Source organism: Gambusia affinis, linkage group LG12 (assembly GCF_019740435.1).
Source record: "Gambusia affinis linkage group LG12, SWU_Gaff_1.0, whole genome shotgun sequence".
In the NCBI taxonomy this organism is placed as follows: domain Eukaryota; kingdom Metazoa; phylum Chordata; class Actinopteri; order Cyprinodontiformes; family Poeciliidae; genus Gambusia; species Gambusia affinis.
The window spans coordinates 7097358-7111073 of record NC_057879.1 but is presented as its reverse complement, the minus strand read 5'-3'; the positions used below and the strand labels follow the sequence as shown (position 1 = coordinate 7111073).

At 40.4% G+C, this 13716-nt stretch overlaps 1 protein-coding gene across 4 annotated transcripts in view; it reads right to left on the bottom strand.

Moving 5' to 3' along the window:
- slc6a9 (solute carrier family 6 member 9) overlaps nt 1–13716 on the bottom strand; it is a 92643-nt gene that overhangs the window by 60833 nt on the left and 18094 nt on the right. For 3 of the 4 annotated variants that reach the window (XM_044133943.1, XM_044133944.1, XM_044133946.1), the window contains one exon: nt 4032–4336. In XM_044133943.1, coding sequence (XP_043989878.1) covers nt 4032–4061 — 30 coding nt within the window. In that variant the 5' untranslated portion in view covers nt 4062–4336. Of the gene's footprint in view, nt 1–4031; nt 4337–7114; nt 7261–13716 lie in introns of those variants that run through there. The other variant, XM_044133945.1, reaches the window with a different exon arrangement.

Sequence of the window (13716 nt, the reverse complement as noted above, 5' to 3'; positions counted from 1 at the left end):
CTTCAACTCAACTAAAATCTCGCGGCCCTCCCTCGCCCCGTTTCCTTGTGTGCTTTGATTGTCGTCCAGACTTGGGTGACCTCCTCCGCCCGTTTGGCCTCGGAGGTTGATGGAGCTGCAGCAGTGGTCCCCACTGCCAGACATATGAATGCAACGAATCAGCAACGCCGCAGTCCCAACTCCTTCTCCTCCTCCTACCCTCACATCCCGCGACATACATCTCGAAGCGTGGACACTTTAAAGACTGCGAGTGCAAAAAGAAGTCACCAAGGAGTGAAAACAAAGAGACAGCTCTTCGTTTATCCGGTGAAAAGCCTAATGCCAGGGCACCATCTGCTCATCCGCTCGGTGGAAGTCGCCACTTCCAGGGCAGTCAAAGACAAACGGGGAGATTGAGGGACATGGGGTTCTTTTTGAGAGCGGTGGCAGGAGATTTAAGTTTGGACAGAAAGAGAGAGAGAGTCCTGACAGAAGGCCACAGGACGAGCCAAATGGTAGCAGGAAGCTACCGCCTAGTGTGTGGCGGGATTTACGTCGACTGGTCCATCCACCAACCATCTGGGCTAGTACAGATAAATCTAACTTGACAAAAAGAGCAGGAACTTTTTTAGAAAAAGGCAATGTTCCCCTCTTCAAACGGCAGTTTGGGTGAGTACTTTACATCTAAAAGGTTAGGCAAATAAATCACAATTACAAATTGTCCTTGTGGATGTCAAGACAATGCGAGAGGAGGATACAGCCGACAAAAGTACTTAAGAAGAGGGTGGAGTTAGAATGGGCGCACTCAGAGGAAGAGGAAACAAAGAGGCGACTGGCAATGGAAGCAACACACACACACTTTCTTTCTTTGATTGGTTGCTGATGACTTGAAGTTGCAGCTGACACCACTGGGCAAACATCACTGTGCAATCCTGTCTGGGGAACAGCGGCCTCGGCCATCGGCAGGGAGAAATTAGAGAAAGCTTTGTGTTTGACCCACCAAGTCAGACACTCCAAGAAATAAAGAAAGAAACGATCAGATTGCCTTCTCTCTAAAGCTGCGGTTAAAACTCAAAGCCGAGTGTTTGTCGTCAGCTGATATCTAAGAGGGCTTGAAAAGTGGTAAGTGGGTGTCAAGCAGACTGACAAAGCCTGACTTTCAACATACTTGCTTAGACTAAATTTGGATGGAATCTGCGAGCTACAAAAGTCCAGGGTTTAGCAGCCATGTTTGTGGTGCAACAGTTTTTTGAGTTTTAGAGAAGGGACTAGCAATTATTGGTTAGAAACAAGCTCTTATTTTTGGCTGATGAGTTACTTGTAAGGTCATTTTGCCATATTTAAAGTTTTCTGAGATATTTACATTAGACGCTTGACAAAAATAATACTTGGTAAGATTTAGATTTCTTGGCAGTGTACTTAACACTACAGCAAAGTGGCAACAACTTGCACATCTTACCACAATTTCTCTTGAAACACAAAGACAAATTTGTTGTTAAATACTATCAAAGATATACAACAATACATCTCTACCATAAGACTTTGGTACAGATGCACCAAGACGTTCGCTGATAACTGGCAACCAACCAACAACTGAATGAACCCAGCTCAGTTTTGGCATGTTGCTCTGTCCGTAACCTTCTTCTGTGTTACCGAGTGAAGACGACTCACATTTCTCTATTTTCTGTCTCAATGCGATGCTTAAAACTGAACTGCATTGAACCACATCGGTGTAAGAACATGATTTAAAGAACGTTCTATTTTCTATGAATTATTGACATCATGCACCAAAGAGCAAGAAGAAACAAGACATTCAGCAGACAGGCTCCACAAAGTTTGGTCTTCTGGAGCTTCCGACCTCTCCTGGTCATAAAGCAAACAGGATTTGGAAATGTTGGCAGTTTTTTATCAATCAATCAAATTTTATTTGTATAGCACATTTCAGCAGCAAAGCATTTCAAAGTGCTTTACATCAAATCAAACACAAAAACACAATGCAACATAGAATCAACAATCAAAACAGAACATCAAGTCAGGTTCCGTCAATAAATTTGCAATTGATTACGTTTCAAATACAACTCTAAACAAGTGGGTTTTTAGTTGAGATTTAAAGGAAGTCAGTGTTTCAGCCCTAGCTTTCTAGAAGTTTGTTCCAGATTTTTGGTGCATAGATGCTAAATGCTGCTTCTCCTCGTTTGGTTCTGGTTCTGGGGATGCAGAGCAGAACCAGAACCGGAAGACCTGAGAGTTCTGGAAGGTTGATACAACAACAGCAGATCTTTAATGTATTGTGGTGCTAAACCATTCAGTGATTTATAAACTAACAACAGTATTTTAAAGTCTATTCTTTGAGCTACAGGGAGCCAGTGGAGGGACTTTAAAACTGGTGTTATGTGCTCTATCTTCCTGGTTTTAGTGAGAATGCCAGCAGCAGCATTCTAGATCAGCTGCAGCTGTTTGATTGATTTGTTGGACAGACCTGTGAAGACGCCGTTACAATAATCAATACGACTGAAGATAAACGCATGGATGAGTTTTTAGAACTCTAACTCTTAAAGTAAGGGGTCTACGTTTTCAAGGAATACGCATATGCAACTCACGCTAGCCATGCTAACTGCTAATAAAAGATGCTGCTCTCCATGAACAGTTTGCTTTTACAAAACATATCAAAACTTTAACAGCAACTATTCTCTCCCTCCTGCTGCCCAAAATAAGGAATGAATAAATGCTGGCAGCAGTTATTTTGCATACCGTATTTATGACTTTTTTTGTTATATTTCGTAAAGAGAAATCAACTTGGCTTGTTATCGGATGGTCAAAGTCAAGGCTTTCTGATTGGTGGATCATTTTTGCAAAGTTAATAAACTTTATTGAAACAAGTAAAATCGAAAGCAAAATCTTCCAGAACTCCTTAAATCAATGTTGATTAGCTAAATTATGATTATTTCACACTCCATATGCCGTGGAATATGGAGCGTCCATGAGACCATTTTCTAAAATTGTCAATCGTAACGAATAACTGCTTCATCTCACTGCTCCTAAAAGTGATCCCTGAGGACTGCCAGCACTTTCAATTCAAACGCATGTATTAAAACCTCTTCATATCTCCATTCTGTATGAATGCCAGCGCTTCTCCTGCTGTGGCTCACAAGTCAAAGCACTGACTGGCTTTTCTGAGACTAAAATGGAAACATGACAGCGACAACACACATACAAAAAAGTTGTGGAAAAAAAAAAAAGTCTAATCTTCACCCCACAACAGAGAGCAGGATGGGAGAGAGCAGGCGAGACAGATAGGTTGGAACGGTCGGTCCGCACCTCAACGCAGACGGACATCTGAAAAGGACGCAACAGAGTTGGTTGGAAAAGTGTCACCGGGGGAGAAAGGCAACGGTTCAAACAAGCAAGAACGTCAGAGAGGAGAGCTGGAAGTCTGGGTTTGTGTTTATCGCCGTCTTAAGACTGACTGGAGGACTTGGACCGAAGGGAGAGGTGGAGGGAGAAGTGACCTGACTGTCAATGATGCCACATTACTGACGCTCTGCTTCAGAGCAGGCCCAATACCGACACATTTACCTCTTGGCCCAATGTCTTATCAGGCTCTCGCCTCCTCTCTCTCGCTCGCTCTCTCAAAAAAAGAGAAATATCCGATATGAAGGGAACAAGAACAACGACCTAGGAAAACTTTTCTTCTTTGAATTGAAACAAGCTTTTTTGACTCTTAAACACCTCAGGATGAGCAGGAACAAGAAATTACTAATCAGTCCTCTGGTGGGGGAAAAAAAAACAAAAAAAGAGAAAATGGCAGCAGAATGATTTCAGAAAGTCTCTAGAGGTCTAACAAGTGTATGAAAAGTTTGAAATATGTGTCAAAAGTATCCAAATATCACAACTAAACAGAAAGGTCTGAAAAAAGGGAAGCAGAGAGCAACTCAAGTGGTGGTCCAGCAGCTGCATCTCGGCAGCGTGACGCCGCCGAGACGCGGCCCAGCATCCCTCTGCCTTTTGTGCTTCCAAAGTTCTGAGTGTCGCCGCGCGAGAGGAGAACTCACCAGGATCCCAGAGAGCGGCTTCTCTTCCATCCTTCGGGACCTCGTCGGCAAAGATCCTCTGCCTCTCTGCTGCTTTCTCACTCACTGCCTGGAATGGACTCGTCCGCCTTCTGGCTACCAGAGCTCTCGGCGTCTTCTGAGGGGCCCCCGGGTTGTTGCCTTCACCCCGTCGCGTCGGGCTCGCTCGCTCGCTCTCTCTCTCCGTCTCGGTTTCCCTCCACCGCTTCTGTGCCGCTCGCAAGTGTTGCTTGGAGTGGCGTTGCCGCTTTGTGTCAATTCTGCCTTAATCCAGAAACTTTTCTAAGCTGTGAAAAGAACACGTGACAGGCAGAGAGGGGTAGGAGGAGGGAGGAGATGGGTAGGAGATGTGGGGTGGAGGGGAAAAGGAGACACTTTTTAGTAACGTTCCCTCCCCTTTTGTGAATATTCAGATCCATCTTTATCCGGGATCTGTAAAACAAATCTAACATGGCACCAATGTTTGTTTGGTTGGGGGCGAGGGGGTTTGTGTGTAAATCCAAATGTCTTAAAACGTCTAAAAGAATTTTAACTAAAACAAAATATAAATCAATGACAGCGGATGCAAAGAATTTCGAAAGCATGTAGTGAGATATTTGCATACTGTAGCAAAGCAGCTGGCACGACAAAGTGGCCTTTTGTGTTCAGAGATTAACTGTTAGGGAAACGTTCAGACGGCGGTAAGACGGCCAAAGAGGGAAAACGGCTCTGATCCCGGATTTGAGGGCAGGTGGCGGAAAATATTTATGTTCCAACAAAACATTATTTACAGTCCCAGCCTGTCCGAAATCTCCTTTCATGAGGTTTTAGTGGGAAAAAAAACTACAAAAAACTCGTGAAAAAAAATTAAGGCTAACTGTTTGATTAAACTAAAGCAGAAAAAAGACACTGTCACGTTTGTTTGTTGTTTTAAGATTGGAAAAGTTTTTTGGGGGTGGTTTTTTTTGCAACTAAAGATTAAATATAGTAATTGAAATTCTTTTGTTTTGTTTTTTCTCAGGTGAAACACCAAACATCAAAAAGTCTTTATAAATTTATTTTCCTCCATTCAGTTTTTGCTTCTGTTGTACAAAAATGAAGTTAGCATTAGGATTTAATCTTCAGTAAATGAAATGCGGACTGCCTTCAATCAAGAGTAAGCTCTAAAGTTCTCAAAACTGACCTGGATTATTTAAAACTAAATGCAAATTCTTCCAAACACAATCTAAAACCTTTAATCCATTTTGGAAAACAAACCAAAAAAAAAGTTGAAGTCTAATAAAGGCTTAAAAAAAAGAAAAAACAGCACAGAAGGCTTTAAAATTACATTTTCTTTAGTCGCATATAATCACATAAGAACAACCAGAGCTGAGCTTCAAAAACAGCGAAATGGCCCTTTACTCAAGCTCCGAATACAACGCCAGCTTCACTGTCCCATCTGTCAATTCATTTCAGTTAGAGCAGCGAAATAAAAGCTTGTGAAAAAGGCCTTTCATGTCAATGAAACTGTCTCCTTAAAACATGATCAGATCTATAAAAGTTTTTTGAATCTGCATTATTAATTTGGCATAATCTCCAGCCCATCAACGTTCTCTTGCCTCACCAGGTTTTCTGAATTGTGCCTCATTTCTGAAATAAATAAATAAATAAATAATAATAATAATAATACAAAAAACTCCTCATGGATTAATGCAGATAAAAATAGCAATATGTATGTAATCGAGTTAGTGAAAAACTTGATACATTTTTAAATAAATTACAAAAAACATAAAAAGAAATATTATATGGTAAAAAAAAAAAAAATCAAGTGCACAGCTAATTTATTGTGTTCTTTTTTTGGATCATCTTTATAAGCAGCCTTGAACTGCGAGTTTATGTAGGGTGTATTAAAGTGTTATTATGTGAGGTATAACTTACTGATTATCACACGTTCATATCGGAAGTTTAGAGAACTTTTTGTTTTTAGCTCATAGATTCATAAGTTAAGAGTCAAGTTTAGACAAGCCATTCAAAACATTTAGTCTGAAAATGGTCAGAAGAGTGAAAACGCAGCCAAAGACCAAAGTGAAACTTCAAAAAAATAAATAAATGACATCACAGTCGCTCTGCCTGAAAACAAAACCCAACCGGTGCTCATCCAATTCCAAGTTAAATTAAATAGATCTGAACAAATGTCATAGATGACATAACACTGATAATCATTTGTTTGTGAAAATATTTTAGCAGCAACTGGAATAACTGTTGCTTTCTAATTTTAAATAAAAGCAGTGCACACTGTTTTAGTTTTAAATGTGTTTGTACTGTGAAAATGTGGCAAATATTAACAATTAGACGTCTGAATTTTGTAAGAATCTCGTATGTTCCGGTAACGGTGATCTCTACAAAATGTCTCGACCACAACCCGTCACTTCAGCTCTGATTGGGACTTCATGGCTGAAGTCTTAATCATTTTTAGTCTCAGTAGACTTTCAAAAGGACGGACACAGATTGCACAAAGCTAATAAGCCAAGAGAAAAAAAATTACACTTCATCAGCCAAACTATAAATAATCCAAACTCAATGCTAAAAAAATCTTTTATCCCAAATGTTAAGATTACGATTCGGACTAAATTAGACAGAAACAAGGACAAGAACAAGGCACATCAATGGAGGTCCCAACACCCAAAAATACTGGATCCAACATCTCCAAGACCACCAAAAGGGATCAGTATCAAACCATGCTTCATATTAAGAGGAAAAAGTTTAATGTCAGCTGAACAGAATGTTGTATTGAGGCTGTAAATCATGCACAGTGGTTGGTTAGCATGTCCTGCTTAATCTGACTCTATAAAGGGGTCATAAAAAACAAACAACAAAAAAAAGCATTTCAGCAGGAGCAAAGGAAAGGGGCCAAATATAGCCACCATTCAGGGTCACACGCATAAATAAAAAAAAACCTCCACCACATGCAAACACTACGCCTGCTTCACATACAGGAGCCCATGGAAACTCCAAAACGCCCAGGGACACACATCACACACACCACACTGCACATCCATAAAAGACGGCCGAAAGAAACACAACTAGGTTATAAACTTGAGCCCTACCGTCCACAAAGAGATGCTGGGAGAGAAAGACAACATCAGCAGAGGGCAGCTGGCTCGGGCTCTCAGGAATGATCAGGGGCCAGGACTGAACGCTGTGATTAAAGTACGCAGCTCTGGCTTCATCCCACTGAGGAACTCCACTAATGTATGTACGTGAAGAATCGGGGAAAGCCGATTGGGCAATCCTGGAAGGAGTGGCAGCAGGAAGTCACATCAAGACGCCTCAGTGAACTCGTGAGGAAAGTTGCAGAAGACAGACAATGAAGATTATGTAATGTTAACACCAAGATAAATACATAATTAATACGGACCCAGGCAGAGTTGGGTAGTAACTAGTACTCAATTACATTTACTTCAGAAACTTTGTTGTTTGTTTTTTTTAAAATGTACTTTTTGAGGAGTATTTTTGCTATGTTGTACTGTTCTCTTCTACTTGAGAAACTTTATCATAAAGTATTGCTACTTTTACTTAGAAGTAAAACTTCTGGATTCTCTACCCACTGAATGAAAAACAAACATTTAAACAACAAATTTACCAGACACAAACACACACCTGCAGTTTCTGTTGAAGTTTCAAAAGTTTTATATATTGAATGAAAATGTTATTTTGCCTGATTTTGTTATGTTTTTGTTACTTGTATGAATTATTGTCGTTTTGGTCTTTAAAATACCAAAATTTCCACTTAGCCTTATATTTTCCAGTGTTAAATGATTGATCAGTACTTTTAGCCAAAAACTTGTTTTACTCTTACTTGAGTAATTTCTTGGATGGCTACTTTTTACTTTTACTTTGGTACAATTTTTTGGGTACTCTACCCACCTCTGGACCCAGGTGGTTGAAGGAGTTAAAACAATTTATGGATTATCTTCAGTTTTGAATGATCTTCTTTCATAAAAACAAATATATACATGTTTATTACATACTTGTTAAAACTGTCACTGTGGCGTCACAGTTATAATATGTGACAGATAACCTATGAGAAGCTCGATCTTCTCCACCTCCTCCCTGAGCTACTATTGTGGTCCACAGAAATGCACAGCTCCCAGTCAAAAACAACCAATCAGAGCCAGGAAGAAGGTCTTGGCGCAGTGAATCACACTCGTGTACATGCTGCTCAATCTGCTAATGGAAGAGAAACAACCCATCGTTCAAAGAAAACTGTTTATCCAGCGTCATCTGCGGCCATGCTAACTAGCTTTAGCATTCTTTGCAGACTATCAGGAAGAAGCTGCAGAGGAAAAAGGAAGGCTGTGAGCAGCGCATATACAAGCATGATTGACAGCCCTAAGCCCCTCCTCTTGGCTCCGATTGGTTGTTTCTACTTAACGCTGGCAGAAAGCGGAGGAGCTCAATATTCCCCCCACAAATTATCTGACTCATTGCACACTGTCACAACCTGGCAAAAAAATTTAAAAAATATATTTTTTATAAAAAGTTTCATACTTTAGCTTAAAGTTTCCAGCTACAGTGTCCCAGTTTTCTCTGTCTCCTACTATCTCAACATCAAAAATGAAATTATAAGGTATAAAAATGATTCTAAGGCTTAGACATTCCTGTCTATTTAATAGGAAACAATTCCCACCAAAGAAATGACAGAATCTTTCACTTGCGGAGGAAAACGTTTAAACCAGCTACAGAGAAATCCTGCAAGACTGTAAAAGACTGGACCTTGAAAATAATGTCAAATTTGACCAAAAGACAGTAAAAAAAATAAGAGTACTTCAATATATCTATTTTTTTCCTGCCGCTGTGTATTAAACTGTTGAAGAAGACATAAACTGACTTAAACATTTATTCTACCTTATGTCAATTCGAATGACATATCAAGAGTCAAAGGTAGTCGAAAAAACAATGTTACATTTTAATAAAAATCAATGATTTACAATAACTTAGATTAAGTAAAAATAACAACTTACTTCATCAATTTAAATTGAGTTTTTTGGTTAGACTTCAGTGATTATTTCTGATTGCATTGGTTTTACTTGAACAGAAAAAAAAACCTTAAATAGCTGTAAATTTGGATCCATTGAAAATAATCCAAACAATTTGTTACCTCCTCTTATGTTAACTTAAGCCACTTGCCTGTGTGAATCGTGTCGGGTGTAATGTTTGTTGCAGAGGGTATTATGGTGGATGGATGTTTGGGTTCGTCTCTTAGTTTTATTGAAAAGAAAAATCAATGCTTCAGGTCACTTTTGAACTATCGTATGAAAGTGGAGGCCATTTGTTGATGGTGTCTTCTTGCTTTGACCAGACCTCTGTTTTAATGTGCAAACCAAGGCTCATAAGAATATGAACGAGCAAGTCCGGTGTTAACTGCACAAAGTCCTGACTTTGAACCTATGGTGGGATGAACTAGAGCTGAAGGTCAAGGTAGCCTTTTTCTTGTCCAACATCAGTGTCTGACCTCAAAAACATGCCTAGAATGCTCGAAAACTCCCGTAAACATCCCCCAAAACATTCCAGAAAGGCTTTCCAAAACAGTTCAGTACAAGAATAAGAGTGGGCTGACATGATAAACCACATGGATTAAGAAAGGGATGTCACTCCACTTCATATGTATGAAGGCAGACAAGTGAATACTTTTAATATACTCTGTACTTTTGGCATACACATATCTATAACATTCCTGGAAGGATTAACATTTCGTTTTTGAAACACATTAATTTTTGTCTGAGTTAAAACCATGCAATGTGCTGACTTACGCAAAATTTTCCTACCTAAAAAGCTAAAAAGTGTCTGTACAAGAAAAAAAATATCAGTTGACTCTAAAACCTTCTTTTTTCCACATACATCATCATATCCCTTGAAACTTTATGGAAAAAAAATCTTGTATAAACAGTGACAAAATCAGAAATTAACACTGTAGCAAAGGCAGGTAAAACCATATTTTTTTTTATTCCTCTGCTGGAAATAGTTATGTACTTTCTTAAACTCTTGCATAAGATGAAAAAAAACAACCCAGAAATACTGTACATCAATGCAATTGTAGAAAAGATAAAGCTGAACAAGTGTTACTTTATGTAAATAAGAAGTATACAGCAGAACGATAGACAGCATTATTGCTATTTTTAATTTCTGCTGCTCGATAATCAAGGCCAACAATAACTTAAGAGACATGCAAGTTAAGCTAAATATAGCTCTTTTTTCACAGAGAGATCCAACGTCGCTCTCAATGTACTGACAGTCATACATTCTGTTCTTGCAATCTGCATATGAACTGTGTCAGTCAGTGTGAGAGCCTCTCGTTCCCGGCCCCGACACAATGTACAACAAAGCAGCCTCCAGAAAACAAAGCGGCCACCTTTTATAGCTAGCCATGTTTACAATGCGTCATATTGTTGGCCTCACAAAGCAGCTGTGTCTGTTATCAATGAGGTCAATATGAGGCAGCAAGATTGGGACTCCACAAGTTCTGTTTGGTTGCGATAGACGGCCTTAGCCGTATACGTACGTGATGCCAAGTACAACTAAAGCAGCACTCAAAGCAACCCTAACTAAGCTCTAGCCTTTGCTCAGGACCATGTGAAACAGAGGCGCCAAAGCTGGAATCACTTTGGGAAAGCTGAAAACAAACAAACAAACAAAAAAAACAAAAAAAAAACAACCACGGACTAATTCCGTCAACCGTGCAACGGAAATGGGAATGGGAAAGTTACGGGATTGCACCGTAAAGATAAAAACGACGTTACAGTAAAATTTTAATGATTTTTGCACCTCAGAAAAATGTAGAAGCTGTTCGTGCATATCAGTAGGACTGCCGACGTGAGGCTTATTTTCAGCTTGTAAAAATTGTAAAATTACAATAAGGACAGCCTTTTCGAAAACGAAATGGGGTCAAACGATACACAGCACTGGGTTCAAGAGAACGGGGTTTAACAAAATTTTAGCAATATTTCTAGGGAAATCTAAAACCCTCTGTTTTGTTTTCGGACTTGGTAGAAACTGAAAAGTTGACAGTGGCAGAAAAGATGTATATACAGTGGGGGGAAGTAACGAAGTACGAGTACTTTGTTACTGTACTTAAGTACAATTTTCGTGTATCTGTACTTTACTTAAGTAGATGTAATAATGGATACTTTTGACTCTTACTCCACTACATTTTACAGTAAGTATCTGTACTTTCTACTTCACTACATTTCTACAAAACCGTCGCGTTACTCGTTACATCCAAGTCTCTATGCACTTTTTTTCCCGTTAAAATGTGAAGTTCGGGGACTTAACGTGGTGCTGTAAAATCCAAGCAGTAACGTCACTTACTAATTACGTGACTTACTAATTACGTGGTCTGTTGTTACCCATCGCGGCCTCCTTTCACTCGCACGCGGAGCTCCAAGACATGCGCAGTGGTTTCCTCTGAGCAGGAGAAAGTGTCTGTCTAATCGTCAGAAATATAATCCCGCTACGTAAATCATAAGATTTGGCGACATGTAAATTCAACAGCGCTTCGTCCAACTTTTAGCGTCACTTGGAAAGGAAGCTTAAAGAAAGGTGAGCTCTGTGGACGTGATGTTAGCAAAGCTAGTTGTACAGAGACACATTTTGCATCTGCTATGAAAAAAAGTTGTCACTCACTGAGCTGAATTATGGACCTTACCACAGGGGCCGCTTTTCATTGGCTGATGTCCATTTTACGTGGTCACGTGGGTAGCCGTCTCACAAACACACGCTTCCCGTTAGCTAAGTACAGCAACAAACAATCACATGCGCACACGCCAACACGCACCGTACCCCTGAGGACGTAACGGCTGCAGCGTAATCACAGAGGAGAGACCGTCAAATCTTTCTACTCTGCATGTTGTGTCGCTGATTCCCTTGACATCGTAGTAAATCAGGAGAAGCAGCTTCTTTGTCAGATAACAACACCTTTTGAAAACAACAAGTCTTAACATAGCATTTAATAAGCAGCTGGTTGCAGCTGACATGGCTGATGTGACTGGAGCGCGCTCTTCCAAATCTCCGGCGGTTTCTAGAGCTCGCTTAAATCCATGCATATATAAAACTATTGAGGATAAAATTATCGTAGAGGACGAATTTTTACACTTTCTTTCTATTAAACTAAAGACTCTAAGCCAGGATGAGATTGTTTTGTTAGCTGTCAACACCTTTGACTCAGACTGGATAGAAACATCAAAGAAGACGCTGTATGAGCTCTGTACCTCTTCTCAGCGTAACGTCTCGTATAAAGGAGCACAAAAGGATATCAACAATGTGAAGGCATGCCTCAAAGTGCTTAACGAATGCGGGGATAAAATTCCCAGATTTGTGTCCCATTACTTGGACGAGTTGCCTCCTGTGACTTTTTCCAACATGGATGTCTGCGGCTTGCTACGCAAAATGGAACAGCTCCACGTTTCAGTATCTGCCATGAAGCAAACACTTCAAACTCAGGCTGAAGTAAGTGAAGGTCTTCACGATGTTATGACGGATCTGCGAAGCCGGGTGTCTGCTCTAGAACATACCGATCAAGGATGCGGAATCCGATCGGTACCGTTGAAGAAAATGGGTAGGGCGCATATGGATCTGAACACCGCCCTGGATATGGAACGCCGTCTTCAAGATCTGGAGGGGGATTCGCTATCAATTGCAAAGGAAGATACTCCAGCGTTGTGTACCGGAGAATCTACGCCATCTCCGGGATCTCCGAAGTGGAGCCAGGTCGTGAAACGGCACCATCGACAGCCCAAAGATCCCTCGGTGAAGACGACGACGACTCGCTCTGGCCCTTCACTGGGACGCAGGAAAGCTGGACAGACCATTGTTGGTACTGGAGCCGCAGGGAACATCAAAATGGTGAAAACCAAACTGGTGAGTGTTTTTGCCTCTAAATTTTCACCTGACCTGGATGCGGAAACACTATGTGCTTATCTTAAAGCCAAACTTGGGCAAAATGTGACATGCCAGAGACTCACTACTGCTAATACCCGGTACGCCTCATTCAAGGTTTCTGCCGAATGTAGTGAGGTGGCTGTCATGTACAACCCAGAGCTTTGGCCTGAGGGAACCATTGTGAGAAGGTTTTTACGAGCACAAGAAACCATTATCGGCGCAAATGCTGCCCTTTCTTCCATGGACAAATGCGCGCCTACTGCTGGGGTGAGCACAAAGTCATAAAAGAAAAAAAAAAAGAAAAAAAAAAATGGACATTAAAGTCATCTCTTACAACTGTCGTGGCCTGCGCTTAGGGCAGAGTGCAGACGATAAAGCTCGCCGTTTGGTTGTCGACCAGTTGTTGCTACATTGCGACATCTTGTGCTTGCAAGAAACTTTTTTAGCCAAACAGGATTTAAAAGGTCTAAACTCTATCAATGATAGTTTCCTGGGTGCTGGAGAATCTACTACTGACCTCAGTTTGGGAATTAAAAGAGGAAGGATACCAGGAGGGGTGGCTATATTATGGAAAAAAAGCCTGGACTCAGTGATAAATGTCATGAGATTAGGTGTGGACTGGTGTATTGCAGTACACGTGAAACAGCATGACAAAGAATTTATTATTTTAAATGTCTATGCTCCATATGAATGTCATCATAACGAAGAAGAATACCTTAGTAAACTTGCTTATATTAGCTCTTTTATGCAAAATGAGAAGTCAAAAAGTATC